The sequence below is a fragment of the Glossina fuscipes genome, unplaced genomic scaffold (genome assembly GCF_014805625.2).
Source record: "Glossina fuscipes isolate IAEA_lab_2018 unplaced genomic scaffold, Yale_Gfus_2 0, whole genome shotgun sequence".
In the NCBI taxonomy this organism is placed as follows: domain Eukaryota; kingdom Metazoa; phylum Arthropoda; class Insecta; order Diptera; family Glossinidae; genus Glossina; species Glossina fuscipes.
The window spans coordinates 10947834-10967789 of NW_023998414.1; the positions used below are offsets into that span (position 1 = coordinate 10947834).

Sequence of the window (19956 nt, forward strand, 5' to 3'; positions counted from 1 at the left end):
AAAAAAAAAAAAAAAAAAAAAAAAAAAAAAAAAAAAAACTAAAACTAAAACCAAAAACACAAAAAAAGAGTAAAACCCCACTTTTTATTTGCTTGGTTGGACTAAGTACAACTATTACCGCACTAGTGCATGTAGTTGTAAGCATTTTGTATGCGGTTTTGTGTTGTGAACAATTAAACAGAAAGTGTTCTGAAAATTAATTGAAATATTTTCAATGTGTATGAGTTCAAACTTTAATTGAATACGAAATTGATTTTCTTCAAAACAATAAGGCTGGATGCCATAAACGTTTGGCTTCATATGAAAAAAAAATAAAAATAAAAATGCTTTAGAAACAATTTTTCTCCTGATTAGTACAGGGTGGCCCCATAATTAATGCAAAACAACGCGGATATAACGATTTAACTCGTTAGCAATCCCCCGGAAAGATATTAACTATAAAACTTTAGGAAAATAAATCAATCAATCAATCAATCTATCAATCTATAGCACAAAACAGTCAAAGAACTTTGCATAAAGTATTTCTGCGAGTCAACAAACATTAAATCGGCCTCCCGATCAAGAAATTTTCTGCCATGTATTCTCTTAAAATATTTGCATCTTCTTCATGCTTACAAACTTTCATTGATTTAAGAATTGCAACCCAATGAGCATGCACAGCGATCCAAGTTCATTGCGAATGGCTCAATGGAACAATGAAACAACAAGTGTGGAATACACTGTTCATAGCTATCGATATCGAATAAATTCGAGAGATTTTACAGCTGTCGATAAAGTCTGCCCTTTTCTTATTATCAAACGACACGCCTTTCGATCGTAAAATTACTATCGAGCCACATGTCAGCAACATTTTTCTTCAATCGATACAAAGTGCATAATTTTCAATTAAAAGACGGTGGCATCTAACAAAGTTACTTCTTGCATTAATTTTTGGAATACGTTGTACATGTGTCTTAACAATTTTATTGTTTTATCCCGAAAATTTTTTGAATTGATTCCTCAAGGAAAGGATTGTAAAAAATTTTTTTTACTGCGAAATGTACAGTATCGGAAATTGTTTGATCGATACTTTACGAGAAATCTATCAGTGCAGCCATCTACCGAAAAAATAATGGATTTATTTTTCCCCAAACTAATATATTATTACAGGTCACGTCACTTGTGATGCAAATATATATTAAGTTTCGGCGAATGTATGCGAGAGATCTATCTTTTACTAAACTTTTCTGTCTGTCCATCCACTATTTTTGTGTTCAAACCACAGATCGTAATTTTTAAGAGATTTTTAATAAATTTTAAACGCGTTACGTTCCAAGGATTAACGCTATTCAAAATGATTCGAACTAACTACGCTAGACGAAGTGATTTGCAAAGCATTTGATGGTGGGCCGTGATTCTCTACAAAGTTTTTACCGTGTTCCAATAATATAATACTATTTTCTGGTGTCTATATATGTAAAGCGAGAAACAACGATCTTTTTTTTTTTTTTTTTTTTTTTTTTTTTTTTTTTAGCAACCAACTGTGTGTGACGGGGAGAAATCCAATCTTCAGTTTAAATGTTTTTAAATGTTTTAGAAATTCACAAATTTGATGAGTTTGTAAGTTTTCTTTTCTTTTTTTTTTTTTTTGCTCTTCTTTTTCTTATTTCAATCGCAATTGCGATCAATTTTTTTTATATTAGCATAGAAAACAATTTGCTGTAACTGTATTCGATCGGTATATGTAAGCGAGTTTGTTTTTTTTTTTTTTTTTTTTTTTTCATTTTTTTAATGACAGTACTTACGATCTTACTCTCGGCATCGGTGGATATATAAATGAGGGTCGATGAGTTCGTTTAATTGCTGGCAGCACTGGTAAATTACTTAACTGACTAGAATGATACATCAATGCCAAATGATTGGCGGGGCGATCATCACCCGTTAATTGCTGTTGGGACGAACTACCCGGCGATGAGGGTCCCGAACCATTGCCATTATCATCGCCACCACCCCCGCATACGACACCAGTTAAATTGGATTCATCGATAGTGACACGATGTTGGGAGCCCGAATCGCGTAAGCGACCAGATAGCTTAGCAGGCGACACGGTAACTGTGTCTGTAGTTATTAATAAACTGTACGATGTTGTTGTTACTGGCGGCGGCGGTGGTGCCGATGGTGGTGGTGGTGATGAACGTCTCAAAATGCTCTCATCGCCGCTGCTGCTAGGAGCGCGAACATGACGCCCTTCTTGCAGTAAACTTGAACTGGTATATGATGCTGGCACCGTAGGTGTAGGCACCGGGACCACACCATGTGAATGTGTATGATGATTCTGATGATGTGGATGTTGAAATTGATGTGGCAAATGATAATGATGATGACTGCTTATCTGATGGCGTGCTACCGGGAATTTTTGTAACACTGTCACCTGCTGCTGTTGCTGCTGCTGCTGCTGCTGCTGCTGCTGTTCGTCTTGATATGAAATAGCAGTAGTAGTAGTGGCAGTAGCCGAAACAGATGAAGATGTGGAGGGTAATGATTCGGTGATAGTGCTGCAAGTTGAATTTGAGTGAGAAATTTTCATTACGAAATACATAAAAATAAAAAAATTAACCAAAACACAAAAACAAAAGCACTTTGATGCTGAACCAAAAAATAAAAAAAAATCGTATTATTATTGAAAATGCGCCCGATTATATCTACGTCCAATTTGTGCATTAAATTAATAACAAATGCTTTTTTTTTTCTTAAATATCACACGTTACACAGAAAGCGTAACGGCATGGACCTCATAGAAAAACACAGAAAAAAAAAAAAAAAAAAAAAGAATAAGAGAAAAAAATACAGAAAAACATAAAGAAAGCCAGATTCTTTCAATTGAATAATTGAGCACAATGCCATGAAAGAAAACAAAATTAAAGTCGGTGAATGTGAGGTGTATATGTGCAGGAATATGACATATATGTTCAGTTCAAGTAGAAACTATTATCACATTAATATTAATATGGTGTCACTTTACACATAAAGCGCAGTCTTTAAATTAATATTTCCCCTGAGTATTTTTCGTATCTTTTGCTTATCTCTTTTTAACAGTGCACATCATTTTTTTTTTTTTTACTTTTACATACTTTTGCTTTTTTTTATGCCGTTTATATAGCTGCACTTAAATTATAGGTTAACTTCAGCTTAAAAAAAGGACTTTTTTTCAATGCAGTGCGCAAGGGTATATTATATATATCATGTCGTTGTTGGCATCCGAACTTAACCTAAAAGTGCATACACGTATTAGTGTCGATTGAATTCCGTTTCATTTCTCTTCCACTCTACTATTAGTGCTCTTATGAACTTAATTATGAACATCTCAAGTCGCTTGAGCCAATTTTATTATGATGAATTGTGACCCAAATAATAATGCTCTGGATATCTAAGCATTATATATAGCATCACTAAGCAGATAGAATTTTTGTTTAAGGTGCTTGGGAGAAGACCAAGGAAGTATTAAAAAGCCTTAAAATTTTCACCACTATCTACTATAATCTATGATTCGGACAAATCCAACTTTAACGTTAAAGCCTATACACTCGCATGCTTTACAATTACATTTTCTCTGTATAATCCCGATACTTCATAAATGGCACACAATTTATGTTTGTATTTATTGTACATCCGCAAAGCATACTGCGGATGTCAAGTGGTTACTAAGTTTGAATGTAGGAGACCCTCTTTTTTCTGTGCATTTACATTATGAAAATATAATGCATACAGATACACTTAACAAAATGATATAAAAATTTTTAGTTATTTCGATTGAAGGAAATCAAAAAAAAAAAAAAATTCTTTCTTTTCTTATTAGTGAAATTAAGAATAGATTATTTGATTATAGGAAAGCTAATGACACCCGAATTCAATATATATCTGATTGATCATTATTCAAGATGAAACTGAATACGATATTATTGATATGTTGATTTTGGATTTATTGGACATCCGATAGCCATTTTGAAATGAAAAACCCATAGCTAACCTAACATTCGCAATTAAATTATTTTAAGCTCTTAAGATGGTAAAGTCTAGCCTGGTAATGGCAGCTTTTAAAATCTTGAACTTGCTGGTATGGTGTCACAGCAACCCCCGACTCAAATGTAGTGCAAATATCACGTCTTGTACAACATAAGTATTATTAAGCAGAAATTCAACGTAGTAGCATATAATTACTGCTGCCACTATATATGCTATGGCATTATCAAGAGCCTATATACCATGTATCATCACGTAGAAATTTTTTCATTTATAATTCCTTAATTGTAGCGTACACGTACTGCTAAAGAAGAATTTTGTTATTACTATTGACTGACTAGCGTACATACCATTAATACTACGGTATTCATTACTTTAGTAAATATCTAATTCGGCTTCGAGCCTCCAGCTTTAGGTTTCTTATGAATCCCGTCATATTCTTTGATTCGGAGCACAATTGTAATTCGGAGTAGTTGCAGTATTTAATTAATTTATCATAGGCATTTCTTCCTTCTCTTGCTACGTAGATATAATATAATGTAAAGTTTCCACTTCTCTCTCTCTCTCTCTCATACCACTAAATACACTCTCATTATATAATATTTAGTTGAAATAATTTCAGAGTAGCAATGCTGTCGACCTACTATATAATAAAAGAATCTCGAGATGACATTCCTTCGAATAAATGGCATTCGCATCTAGCCTAATGCCAAAAAAGAAAGAAGAAGAAAAATGTCTATTGGAATCACGTAGCAACAAACTCTGTAGACAATAATTGTAAAACGTCACTTTAGTTTTTCCAGTGCATTATTGTCTGGTTATTTTTTTTTTTTTTTTTTTTTTTTTTTTTTAACGATAAATTTAACAATTTTAACTGTGTGTAAGCTTTAAATCAGCGAAACAGGTCATCAGTTAAAGTTCAAGTGTTTTTCCTCTTCTATGTTTGTTTTATACATTATTTGCTTGGCAAAGCAAAATGTAAATTATACGGATTAAATACCTATGAAAGCTTAACGTAAACTAAATCAAAAGTAGAACGCGCAACGAGTATCATATATATTACCAATAAATTTAAAACTTTAGTAAAATAAAATGAAAATGTTATTATAAAAAAAAAAAAAAAAAAAAAAAAAAATACAGAAAACAAAAGTGCTCTCAGATTTTGTCGCATAGGCTGGTGGGCGTTATAGGTGTGTCCTTTGAAAAGTTTCGTTGATTTTCAAAGTCTTTTGCAAATTTGCACGCGATAGCTTCATTTTTTCGAACAAGAGAATATTTACCACAGGCACTGCACAGTTGGGCCGACGGACAGATGAACAGACGAACATGCTTAAGTGCATTGCGAATTTGAAACTGACTAAGAATTCATGTGAGGAAGTGAGGAAATGTACCGACTTCATGGCTGATCTTGGAATGCTTGTCTGAAAAAAAGGAAAAATTCAAATCGCTCGCTATTTTTATACCATACATCATTTGCATTACAAGGTTATAGGAAGTTTGTTGCGAATGGATGCAAAACCCGGAATGGCATCAGACAGATCGACCTTTTATTATGCTGATCGATTCAAAATCGGTTTCCAAAGTACCTCTGTCTATAGATTAAAATTCAGAAACATTTTCTAATTTGATCTGAATTTCTCTGTCTGTCTATCTATCCGTTCGTCCCGTATTAACAGATCCCAATTTTTGAAATATTTTCATGAAATTCCGTGCACCAATATGTTTCGGCGCAAGGAGTCGCTCTATTAAAAATGATTCAGATCGGACAACTCTTTTGACCACCTTCCGTATAACGCCCTATTTTAAAAAGTCCTTGTATGGGAAAAAATTACAGCTTTTCAACTTTCTTGACGAAAGTCGCAGGATAACAGATAGTACTTTGAAATTCTTAGTTGGTATGAAAAATTTCGTTCGGCTAGGGCAAGATCTGCCATGACTAGTAAAAGCCCATCAGAAAAAAATTAAACTTTTTTTTTTTTAAATTTACAGCGGCCTAGTTACCCTCTTCTAAGATCGTATCACCTTTATTTAATATTACTAATCGTTTCCATATGAATTTCTCGGTGAGATTGGTAAACTAGAGTTTTGTTTTTCTTTTTTAATATGACCAAGCAGTCACGAATGGTAGTCCTCTATACGTGCAATACGGTTACGGCTAGAAAGAGATAAGGGAAGAAAAGAAAGAGGAAGGCGGTTGGAGTCTAGCGGGTGTGCACTTAATCGGTAAATGCGTCTGAGCACTCAGTATAGCTATTACCAAAGAAAACTCTGCCGCACTGAGATTTGAACCTGTGAACTCTGACTTGGCAGTCGTGATTTTACCTACTCGGCTACTTGGGGGGTTTAGCCCACGGATGAAACCTGTTGAAAGGGATTCCGTGGGAATATTTATACAGCTTCTCTTCTAATTTTTTACAAAAGGACTTTAGAAGAAAAAAAATTTGCCCCTTTCTCGGCAAAAATCGTTGAGAAATAAAATTTCGTAGTATATTAAATTGAGACGAAATATTTGAATCGAATGGGCCAATATATTTGATCCGGTCGAATATAATCCCTTTGTCGAAACTTATGCAAACAATACTAACAACGCGATCCAAGTTGTAATATTTTACGATATAATTTCATACAAACATTAATTAATTGTATTAAGCTTGCATCACTTGAGCTTATATTTTGAGGCGTTGCTTATGCAACGTAAACCTTTACATAACAACAAATTCTAATTTATTGTACTTTATGACGAAATTAGGTGAAGAATACTAACATCTTGATGACGAAAAAAAAATTAATTTTCCCTTTAATGAGAAGTAAGCACTCCATTAGCCTTAGTATTAGATCGGATTCGAGAACTTGAACTTGGAGCAATAACTTGGCAGACAATTTTACAAAAGGATTTGCATTTAGATTCATTCGAAATTCGATTGGTATAACAGCCGTATATGCTATATATTAGATCTTGTAAGTAACGTAATAATCCTTTCAGCCAACATACCTTATATATGTATATGTGTATGCATATATTTCAAGCGATTGATAGAAAATATTTGCAACAAGATTAGTCGTTTTTCTTAGTCGTTCTCATTGACGCCGCCTTTTTTCTTTAGTTTTTAAATAAAATAATAATAATTCGTACATTCACATATTGTATGGATTTAGAGAAATGAAAACATGTAAAGAAAATGTATATATATATATATATTTTTTTTTTATTTTATCATTGCTTGGTAAAACAAAAGGATCGCTTTTTCCTTATATACGGCATTTTGCCAGCCCGCAGAACTTGTGGAACTGAAATGTAATTATATCATCATAATAACATACTATAATTTTTAATTTTTCAGATAGTGTAAGCGCATCGTTATAGCGCTAGCGGTAGCTTAAAAGCTACTTGAGAGATATTTCTTCCTACACGCGCGCAAACATCTACTAATGTACATGAAATTAATAGTGAAGTGCAAAATACATGATAATAGTATTTGTGCGAATGAGACGCACACTCGCCCATCCATATATGCATAGAACGTGATAACGTAGCAGCAGACAACAAGGAAGAGAGAATAAATTTGCCAGTAAATGAATACATATCTAATATTTAACTGTAACTGTGTGCTTTTGTTAAAAGGGTTTGAGTGGCGATGGTAGAAAATTATCTTTTTCTTTTTTTTTTTTTTTTTTTTTTTTTTTTTTTTTAATATTCGTTTCCTGGGTATGATAAAATGCTTGAATTGATGCACAGACGAAATGTCTGTAAGTTCAGTCACCGATATAATTAACAATTACAGCTACCAGACAGTAAGTGAAAATCAAACGCTATCACGGCAACAACATTTTGTTACTTTTTACATACCAAAAAAAAAAAAAAAAAAGAAAGGAAAATAAAGAAAAGGCTTCGAATATAATGCGCTCTATATCATAGTTATTATTATGCCCTACGCGAGGAATATTTAAAGTCGATTTTTCCATATAAATGTGATTTAAAGCGTGAATTAAATTTTATTAATACAATAAGGTATTTAATACCAGATCAAATAATTTTACACTATTTTGAAAAATTTATATACAAAGTCGATAAATTCGACAATTGTCACTTTCAGTTCTCCATTGAACCTAACCCCATGTATCCGTAACGTGTTTCAAGTTCCAACTAAAACTACAATTCACGAATGTCGTGATAATTTTGATGATGAATTGGCAATGGGTCAACGGCCTAGGATCTGAAATCATTTAATTTATCATTACTAAAATTCGGTCCCGATACCAAGTGATGTGCTAATTTTAAATTTTTTTGCACAATCCCAAGGCAGTAGTTCAGTGTTTTTCTTTTTTTTCTTCGCTCAGCGTATGTCCCCTATTCGTGTAACCCAGAAAGAAACGCAGAAATTGAAAGTCGTGGGCAGACGACCGCTGCCTTTACCGACTGAGCATTCGCTATAGCCATTCTACCTCAGTTGAGATTTGTAGCCGCGACTACTTACCGCTCATGCAGATTATAATAAACGAAGAGATTGGAATGCATCCATAAACACTGCTTGATATTTGTTCTTCTAAGTGAGGACATGTTAGTGTAAATTTCACCTGGGCGGATCTATAAAATATTATAAAAATTAATTTAAAACTCAGAGTTTCGTTCTCCGAACATCATTTAATTTTCATAACTTGTGTTTTCTTCTTCTCTTTTTTTCATAATCAACCTTTATGTCAAATCTATGTCAGGATTTCCTAGTTGTCTCTGCTGCTTACTGATAAATGTATTTACGAATTACCGCAATCTTTATTTATAGCTCCATTTGCGAGGTTAGTCAGTGAAGAGCTTCACAAACTTCAGTTTAGTCTATGATAGTTTTTCGTGCGAAACCGTGTCAATCAATATTTTCTCTTGTCCGCAAAATATTGATGATAATGTTTTGAAAATTTCCAAGATTTTTGCTTACCGTCACTTTTAAAAAAATTAACTGAATTCTAAATTTCTGGCGATCTTATTAGTTGAGGTATAGAGATTGCTTTACGGCTGCTATCTCTGTAAACAAAATGACAAAACAAGTATAACTCGATTCATTGTTGCACGATATAACAATATTTGCGAAACTGAGAAACTTAAAACAACAAATTTAATTATTAGGATGTCGAAAATGCTAAAACGCAAGAGACGGCCTCAATTTTTGATTTCTTAAAACTACGCAACGAAAAACTTTTCGATCGTGAAATTGCTATTGAGTATCATACAACTAAAGTAAGAATCGCGACTACCAAGTCAGTGGGCGCGGGCTCAAATCTGAAGTGCAATAGACTTTTCTTTAACTGTAATGAGTGCTTTGCCGATGTAGACATAACCCTTAACGATTGGGTACACGCCCACTAGGCTGCAGCCATCAACTCCCTATTTCTTTATCTTTTTTCTGTTTTTCTGGCACGAACGATATCGGTAGATATAAACCGTCCCATGGTTTGAATTATCATAATTTGTATTGTTACAATGTGTTCACTCGCACTAAATTTAAAGCGCAAATTTGTATAAAATCTCAACAATGATTTAAAAAAATTTTTTCCTACTATCCAGTAAAGTGTACATAAATCGCTACAAGGTATTGCGCTACAAACAATTGCAACTCTGTTTCTAGTTGGTCGCAAAATTTGCTTAAAGAAGAAGAAAAAGACAAAACTTTCCCGACAACCTAATATTATTCAGTTTTACAACAATTGTAATGGAAATGCAAAAAATTGAAGTCATTTTTGCATTCATATATCATATTACTCTATGCGAATATCAGAGCTGACAGGGGAAAAAGTATGCACTCATACGTCATATGAAAAGTTGCATTTTACGTTGTTAAAAAAAAAAAAAAAAAAAATTGCATACTGAATAGAATGTTAAATAAAATGAATCTCTTAGCTGAAAGTATATCTTACTTGAACTTGGTTATCAGAACGTACTAAATACCAGCTGATTATAAAGCTTATATTAATGTAATCGATGTAATCGATCTGGTGTCTCCGACACAGTCAAGGAGCAGTATATGATTCTCACAAAGCCTCTTGTTAATATGTCGCTTATCCTGTATTCTATTCACATAATGCATCCTTTCATCTGTATGTCTGCAAGCGGGTGTAAAGCAAGCGATAGGCCATCGCATACGAAGGGCGGCTCAATCAGAACCATCAGTAGACTTACATGCATTTTGAATTCTGTAATGAATTTTTTAAATTTGTATTTATAACAAGGATGGCCCAAAGTGAATTTGTACTGATAAATTGGAACACATGTATAGCGATTCGAAATTTCTAATCTTTTGTTCATATCACTTAGCCTTGATCTTTTTCATTTTTCATTTCCCACAAGGATAGGGTTGAAGTACATCAATAAACCACTAATGCTCATAGCATAGTAGCAAAGCATTAGCGAGAGCATTAGTCATCGAAATATTGTAGCATGCAAGCCGTAGGCAATTAAAGAATGTTCGTAGTATTCCAGGGGAATTTTGGAAATGTTTTCCGGAATTCAACGAGCAATCACAAGAAATATATGGCAAAAGTCGATTGCGCACGGTGGGGTACAAGTAATCGCGATGTATCCAAAGGCGTAAACTACCATCAGACGATATGAAAATGTTTGACAAAAAGTAGGTGAAAAATCAAAGTCATGGTCCATATACCGTATATGACAACGATATTGAAAAGTTTAACTCAATTGATTATGTTCTTGAAAACTTTTAATAAATTTTAATAATTTCAAGCAATTTCAGTAGCGATTGATTACCAGTAATGAAATATGAATAAATTGTAATAGAAATGCACAACAACAAATCTTGCAATCTTTGACAGCAATAAAGCCGCTAGATACCAAGGTAGACTTCCATTCTCATGGTCGGTAAATGCAATCTTTTCAACCTAATAATAAAATAAATATAATAATAATAATAGATGAATAACCAAAAGTTGTTAATGGAAAGCGTGCCGAGCTATCATCTTGAAAAGAACGTCATTCATTTTTTCTACCCAGTCTCACTACAATTCTGTACTGTACAAAGGTATATAAATTTTAAAAGCCTATGAAAATCATAAATTCGCTACAATCTTTTAGCTATAAAAAAACCAAAAAAAAAAAAAAGATGATAAAGGTATTCTTGGAAATAGAAAATGGTATATATAATGTGATATTAGAACGTGGCTCAGCATTTTTTTCAACATTTATTAATATTAAATTACTTTGACGAAATGAATCAGAAATTTCAGGAAATTTTGAAGACTTCAATTATGATTTTGATTTAAGCTTTCGTAAATATCTGCACGAATACAGCCTGCAAATGTGCTAAGATTATTAAATTAATTTGTACTCAATTTTTTTTATTTTTATTTTTTTTTTAAATTTACAAAAAATTTAAATAAACTTCATTTTTTGTTAAATACCTCGTACCTTATCTGCTGAATACACTGTCTTTCGAAGAGAACGGAATGAAGAAAAAGAAAATAATCGCAAAAATAGAAACAAAAATTTTACAAAAAGATTTTTGTTGTATACCCATAAACACACAGCACACAGTAGACAGGATACAGTACACAGCATACATTTTATGCATAAAAATCATGTAATTTGGATTTTTATCACCATACGAAATGTATGCAAAGAGATGAAGTCATTTCCATATTCTTATTTATTTGTGTGTGGCTGTGTTTGTGGCTGTATGTTTGTATGTATGTGTGTGTGTGTGTCTGTGTGTGTGTGTCTGTGTGTGCGTTTTCGTAAGATTTAGTTTTGTGAATTTCAATTTAACAAGGCTGTTACAGGCTGACGGCTACTGTTGCTGCTGCTTATGGATGGAGTTGCTATTCACTATACCGCACTTATATGCCTTTTAAGCTACCACTAGACTTTTCCATTGCAGTTGTTATTTCGGCATTTTATTTTATTTTTTGTTTTTTTTCAACATTTTGTATTTGCAATATATAGACACACATACACACACCGCACATGTACTTAGAAAACAAATAAGAAAAATCATAATTATTCTGTACTTTTTATGGTTTGTAATTGTGTGTTACTCTGCATCTTTTTTTTGCTCTTTTCTCTATTTTTTTGCTGTTTTTTTTGCTTTATTTTGAATTTCTTTTGAAAGGGCAAAAAAAAAAAACATTTTCTGCATCGAGAGGCAGAAAAAAACCATAGAAAAAAAAAACCGAAATCTAGGCGAGTAGGCAAAAAGTTTAATGAACTAGGATTACAAATAGAAAACAATTTCTATGTAATCTTTGAGTGAGAATTTAAAAAAGCAAAAAAAAAAAAAAGACAATAATATTCAACAAAATTTAAAATAATGCAAGAATTTAAACGTAAGGACAATAGATGCTCTTTAAGTATCCACAATAAATTCAAAAATTCCGCTATGCAATATTTACTTCATGACGTTTAATAAACGATATAGTGTATGTGAATGAAATTTAGATCATGGCGTATGAGTATCTTGTAACATAAATTAAGTTATGCCTTATATTTAAATTGGCAAAAGATTTTTCTTCACACTTCAGCTTTAAATTTATAGATAGAGATTGAGAGAATGAGAGAAAGAGAGGGATAGATATAAATAGCCTTACATGTACAAAAGGATGAATTGCGAAATTACTTTATAAGAATTTTGTTATACGTAAAGACATACGAATAAGGATAACTAATAGTTGGAGAATTTGTATTCCGCTGTGAAAAATGAAATTGAATTGCGATGCTTCACAATATTGGATGGAGACTGATTTGATTTTTTCCCACTTTTATAGCAAACACCTATAAATATTTACTATGTCTTTTTACTAGCGGGCAAAAAAAAAATCGGAAGAGGGATATACTCTCGGTTTTAATTACATTGCAGACGTCTCCTTAACCGATTTGGTCACATTTTGAATAGCGACCCATGCGCAAGAATTTCCAATATTAAAATGCACACGAAAATGGAAGAGAAAGATAGAATATTTACCACAGACAGTCGTACTTAACGCGATCCAAAATCTTATACTAATACCTTGCAGGATATCCGAAACTTGATTCTAGATGTTGGAAACAAATAACAAAATCATCAAACGTAAGTCCATCTTGAGTCTTTCTATATGCTACATACATTCGCGCGCGCTACGCTCTCTGTCGCAGCCGGTAAAAGTTTTAATGTTATCAGTGAGGGAAGGAGATAGAGAGATAGAGAGAGCGAGAGAGAGATAGAGAAAGTCCTACTTTGTATTCAATGATGGAGAGAGAACTGACCGCAGTCGTAATCAATCCTCTGCACGTTGGAAAAGCGTCAACACTTTAGAATTTGTGGGATACGAGAAAGTTACTTATTAATCACTTATCGAATATTTTTGATTTGGATAAAAGAAAAAACACTTATCACATAAACGGAATTTTCTCAACAAGATTTACGCACACATACGTCACTTTTAAATAAATAAAATTCTTTTGTATACAATAATAACAGAGTAGACTGGCGTTTTCTTGTAAAACACAGAATGCAACCGAACTCATTTATTGTTCATCATCTTTCACTTTTGTATCATCAAAATTTCAATTCCAGAATATGAATTAAAGTTGGAGTATCTACCATAGTCACTAAGTCTACACCAGTCGAATCAGATCTAGACGTTCCGGAATTTCTACGCGGCAAACATTTTCCACCAAACCAATAAACAGAAATGGATTGCATGAAATGGAAGACTCCATGAAAAAAAGGTAATTAATTTATTCAATTGCTAATTCACATCGCTTCTCGAGAATCTGTTGAAAAGTTTTGACATTGCCTCATTCAGGTCAACAAGTTGAAGTGACCTTTTAATTAAAATTTTTGAGTCTAGAATGATAGTTAACACTAACCCGAACGGAATAGGCTATGTTTTGAACTTACTTCTCCAAGATCTTGAAAAATAATTTAGAATGCTTGAGGGAGCGAGTAATAAATAAATGTTAGCTCTGGTTTATGCCTACTGCATAATATAATTTTTTATTATTCTTTTTTTCCTTGCACTTATTTTTCTTCTTCTAGTTCTTTTTGAATAATATTGGCAGCACAGTAGCATCTTTTCATTAATTTAGTTAACGAACAACGGATTATATCATTTTGCAAAAGCTAAGAATTAAGAAAACAAAAACTCCCCTACTCTGGTTTCAGCATGCCCTATTAGATCACGTAAAGAAAACGTAGGAAGCTTTATATGGATTTCATGTCAATGAGCCCCTTTAAGCTGATTTAAATTCCAATCGCTTTTAATAACCGATAATAAAAGGATTTTAACTTGCGTGATATGTTTACATCCCCTCAGGGTGTCGAATATGTCCCTACGTCATATGAACTAAATTTATTCAAGTCAACTTCTTTTTGCCGCATCAAAGAGTGCACAATTTTCTATTAAATTTAAATAGAAATGTTTACAACTGGAACGCAATCGTTTTAAATATATATGTAATAAAAAACAGAAAAATTGTGCCAACACATCTTCCACCGCCATATCTCTCGCATCTTCTCATCTTCTCATCTTTTCAATACAATCGACGTTAAAAACGGAAAAAAAAAATAACATTACAAATTGAACTATTTGTTGTTATTGTAAACAAGGTGGATATATACAATTGTGCTTACCAGGCCATGGTAAGGTAAATGAAGAGAAAAACTTGCAGACGCCCACATACCCTCGCATACACACATATATATATATATATATGCAGAGTTATGAAAACAGGATACACAGAAGGCCTGAAGCTATAGCATACCTATATTGCATTCACACGCATAGCACAGCGTATAAGTGCGAAGATGATCTTACATATACACACACATGCCGCGGATACACACATACCATCGTCTATATAAACTTTTATATTCTTACACTTTGTCTTGATTGTGCTGATTGTAATATGGAAGGACAGAGAGAGAGAGAGAGAGAGAGAGAGAGAGAGAGAGAGAGAGAAAGAAAGAGAAAGAGAAAGAGAAAGAGAAAAAAAAAGCTGTACATTTGCAAACAGATCCTAGCTATAAGTTTAAAAAACTAGGTCAAAACTTTAAGATTATTTCATGGTGATATGCTTGCCTTTGCAAGCCCCCTAGCATGCAATTGTTATTTGTAATTCTATCGGAATAAAAAAGTTTTTTTTTTTTTTTTTTTTTTTTTTTTTTTTTTTTTTTTTTTTTTTAATGTAATGCTGTTAAAATCAAGACTGAATTTCTGAAATTAAATGCTTTTTTTTCTCTTCACTACTTATTATTTATTTTAATGAAGGCCACGTATACGAAAAGAGAGTCGTTTGCTTTCATCTCCTCCTATCGTCATAAGAAAAAGCGAAGCGTAGAATGTAGAGGTAAAAACTTCATTTGGTTTTAATTGAACTAGCAATAATTTTCAGCAGATATTTGCCAGTCATGAAAAGCAAAGAGAAAGTTTGCTTTTTTCCATTTTTCCAAATAATATCTTTCCTCATAGGAAAATGGAGTTAATGTGAGTTTTACAGTACTTTTTGCAAGGCAAAGCAATATTCGTTTCATAGAACCCATAAAGTGCACAATTCACATTTAGATTTACAAAATGCATACGTTCTTTAAAGAATTGCTTACACTAGAGTGCAATATGAAAGAAATGTGAGCTAAGAAATTCATAGTCAAGTGATGGAAGCAAAATGCGACCAATTTAAAAACCAGAGAAATAAAGAAAAATTTATAAGCGTATGTATGGCCATCACAAACATACGAATTACTTGAAAGAAATAACTTTTAGAGACACTTTGTACTCGTCGTCTTATTTAATATAATTTAATTTTTTTAAAAATAAAAATGATTTTAACAAACGACTCCAATAAGATAATTCAAATACAGAAGAAAATCTTCTATCATTTCCTTTACATTTCTTCAAAGTTTTGAAAAACTGGATTTAGTTTTTTTTTTTACTATATTCATTACAATTGAGTAAAGGGAGATATTTTTCATTGGAAAATGGTGCAAATCAAAAGTGTATAAATCAAATACTTTGCATATAGAGAGTGCAAATTATAAAGCATCCTAACTCCTTACCCTTAATCAACATGAGATCATGTATATGCATGTACTTAACTGTCTGTCCATATGGAATCTAACAACTTGCACGAGTTACGCTTAAGAGAGGCGTGAATGAATCTATCGTACTGTGTCAATCGAGAGAGAACTTAAGAGAAGAAACGTAGCTTTGAGTTTGCTTAATACTGATATTGAAACGGATAGACTCTTATCTTTATAAAAAATTATCCGCCGTTCTGTTGAAATGTGTTCTGCCTCTTCCGGTGCCAGTTGGATCCAATCATCAGTGATTTAGCCCTGCCATATCTCCATATTAAAGTGTTTTATTTCTTTTTACCTTGAAATCCCACTGCCCGTTTTTTTTTTTGCAGTTTCGTAATTCAAAAAAAATTCACTTTTAATCTTTTGTCGCGTCTCAACACTTTCAGTGAATACTATATCATGTCCATCTCAAAATACGGCCGCTATAGTCTGCCCTGTTGACTTCTTCTTCACTTTGGCTGCCTTCCGCCGGTTGCACTTCAGTCGGCTAGTTGCCGATTTAACTCTGGAGTGTAGTGATAAATCATCTAACGAATGAAAATATTTTTTTTTTGCTTTGCCTAACAACACTTTCACATTGTTGTTTTTGGGCAAAAGTAAAAAAAACGCAGCGCTCCACTTTCTCATGGATAAATTTTCATGCAAAATGGCGAATAGGCTGCTTTTTGATATTTCTAGTATATCAGCTATCTCATCGTTCACAATTTTAGCTTTCGATGCTTCAAAACGAGTTTATGCACTTGTTTTATTTTTTATGGAACAACTGCCGGATTTGGGTGATCAGAGCGTTTAGCGTCACGGATGTCCATACGACTTTATTTGAAATTGGCAACTCAGCTACAAATTAATTTTTACGGCAGACCACATTTGCCATAGCACCTTTCAAGCTAATGCTGAGTACTGTGAGTGCAACGTTTGATCAATACATCAAATTCAGATTTATGGATTGTTTGAAAAATTACAAAAACTGTGTCACTAAAATAACTGTAACTTGTAACATGTCATTTGAAAGTTACTGCTATTCGAGAATCGTGTGCGTCTGCGATTAGTGTTGTCACCTAATTTATTAGATCGGAGACTTATCGAGTGATGTACTATGATGGAGATCCGTGGTTTCATATCATGCGTAATTAGTGTATCTTTTCAATATGGAAAGAAAAAAAAAACAAGATACGTTCCCGACAAGCATCGCTTATCAACGTAAGCTTTTAAAAGTGTTTGATGGGCCTCGGCAACAGATTTTTCAAATCGATAGATAGCGAAAGTAATGAATGTGGAAAAGGCAATTGTCAACGTTCCAAGGTTAACGTCGGTGTACACTGAATAACATAGCAATACTAAATAGAGAACTGTTATTTGATGTACAGACAGAAATGTCAAAATCATCGTATTTAACCGTTATGTCCATTGGTATTTCATATTACTTTATCATTTTTACCTGTAGAAGTCGCTGTCGCAAATATGAATGAAAGTTCTAAGTAATACTTTTCCCCTCTAAGACTCCTCTCAATCGCATACATGGGCAGGCGTAGGTAACCAAAGCCACATGTTTCTTATTTTCACTAAATTAATTTCACTGCATACCATTAACACATTTGCATGGCGACAAGAGGGTGCTTTGATTTCAATAACTCTAAGTTTTACCACAAATAAGTTTTAGTTATGCACAATCAATTCCAATTTACATCAACGTAGAGGAGGAGTACGTGTAGTCTATATTGGCATAGTACCCGCCGGCTTGTATGACTTCAGCTTATGTGTGGGTGGGTGGGTGTGTGTGTGGGTAGGTGTGTATGTTATTGTACATATATATTTAATGTATATACGATATGTAAAACTCTCAAGTGCATAAAATTGAAATAAAAAGGTGAAGAAAATTATCTTAAATATGTGGAAAATTTAAAATCATTATCATTAACTCATAAAATTTTTGCTATTAAAATTACAAAATTTAATGTACGTACGTTTATAAGCATGTACTCTTATTATTATTATTATCATTATTATTATTATTATTTTTATAATTGACATTACACCTACGGTTAGTTGTCAAAAAAGCAAACGAGCAGATTTAAGCGAACCACACATCCACATTCATCTATACGGATGTATAAAGAGGAAAAAGACAAAAAAAATAAAAAATAAATAATAATAATAATAATAATACAATCTACACAACATCGTATGATTTATTCAATTAAGAATTTCATATTCAGAAGCAAGTTAATTTCAGTTTCAATTTCCATTTGAAATTTATGTCCTTTCTGATATTGTTGTTATTACCGCTGTCATTGCTATACGGTGCACTTAATTGAAATGTATGCTTATTTATGTAAATCATTTAAATTACATACAATAAAAACACTTAAATGCTTTTAAATCTTACTAAATGCGGAAAAAAAAAAAAAATGTTGGATTTTATGATAAGGGGGATCAAGTTGGCAACATATTCCGCTGGCCATTACACTCGGCAACAGCAAGTAAATTTTTTTTTTTTTTTCCTTTTTTGTTTTTTACTGATTTTCGACTTAAGTCAGAGATTCACATACCTATTTAAATATTGTGCGACATTTATACATATGTGGCGTTCGAAGTATGTAGTTGCAACTCACGCTCACTAGCCACTCGCAATAACAGCTGATAATCGCTTTAAATCGAAAGGTCTTTGGAATTTTTTTTTTTTTATAAAATCATTAGACGTTGAAGAAAGTCTCTCGTGTAATTACCTATCTTTTTTACTTTAATGAAAGAAAAGCAGATTCTGAGATTAGAAACATGAAATTTAAGATGGAAAATTATGTAGACTTTCCAATATATAAAAAGAAGAAGATTCCACATTTACTTTTATAAAAATAAAATAAATCAGTATAAAATCAGGATACTGTTGTAGACCTTTGAACCTTGAAAGGAAAAATTCTTAAGTGTAGCAATTATTTTTGAAAACTTAAAAAAAAAAATGGTACGAAAAGAATGTAAGGTTTAGTGTAGAAGAAGCAAATAGGTTTTATAAGAGTCAAAAATTTTTGATAAAATCGAAGAAAACTTTTTGAAAGAACTTTTAATTGTTCCTTTATCGGTAATAGGAAGAAGTCATATCAACGTTGAAAGTAAGCTTTACTTAAAAACTATGAAAGTTAAAATCGATAAGAAATTCGGAAGTCGGATTGTATTGGAAATGCAAGTTAACTATCTCTTGCGTTCAAGTTATTATCTATAATAGAGGATAAGTTAAAATAATCCCGGACTATTTGTTTCATCTTTAGAAAAATGTTAATTGTACTTTAAGCCGAGAATTTGGACTTGGCTTGAAAGGAGGAGGAGGAGGAGGAGAATGAAACTAATTCCAATAATAAAACCAATAACTATCATATAATTGGAGCACTGATCGCCAACTACCAATGAAATGACAAAATAAAAAATGCTTTGAGAAACCCTGACTTAGTTAATATTAGTCAATTTAAATTTTTTTATTTTTTTTATTTTACATATTTATTACGTGTACCGTGGTTGGCTACGTACGGATGAATGGAAAATTAAGCAAAAACTCAAAACACTTACTGTTATTTCATAATTTATGATATATGCATATTTAGACCTTGACATTAAATCTGATAATAAATGCAAAATATTTACTAAAATATATTTAATTATGTTTCTCTTCAGAAAAAAAAAAAAATATATATATATATATATATATATATATAAATAAGACGAGACCATTTCTTGCACTTTGTTTGCATTAAACATAAGTAAAAACGCTACAGTGGAACACGACCCACCATTAAATACCCTAAACCGTTTCGCCTAATACAATTATCGATATAAGATCTTATATTGGAAGTGGTCGGAAGCCATTTTCAATAGCCTTCGTCTTTGAACAATCATATATCAGTGCGCGAAA

General features: G+C 32.4%; 1 protein-coding gene across 11 annotated transcripts in view; it reads right to left on the reverse strand.

The window, feature by feature from the left end:
- Window positions 1-19956, reverse strand: part of LOC119638273 (proton channel OtopLc) — a 69627-nt gene that overhangs the window by 14413 nt on the left and 35258 nt on the right. For 10 of the 11 annotated variants that reach the window (XM_038035391.1, XM_038035220.1, XM_038035626.1 and 7 more), the window contains exon 3: window positions 1785-2534. The exons of the other annotated variant lie outside the window; for it this stretch is intronic. In XM_038035391.1, coding sequence (XP_037891319.1) covers window positions 1785-2534 — 750 coding nt within the window. The remainder of the gene's footprint in view (window positions 1-1784; window positions 2535-19956) is intronic. 11 annotated transcript variants of the gene reach the window in all.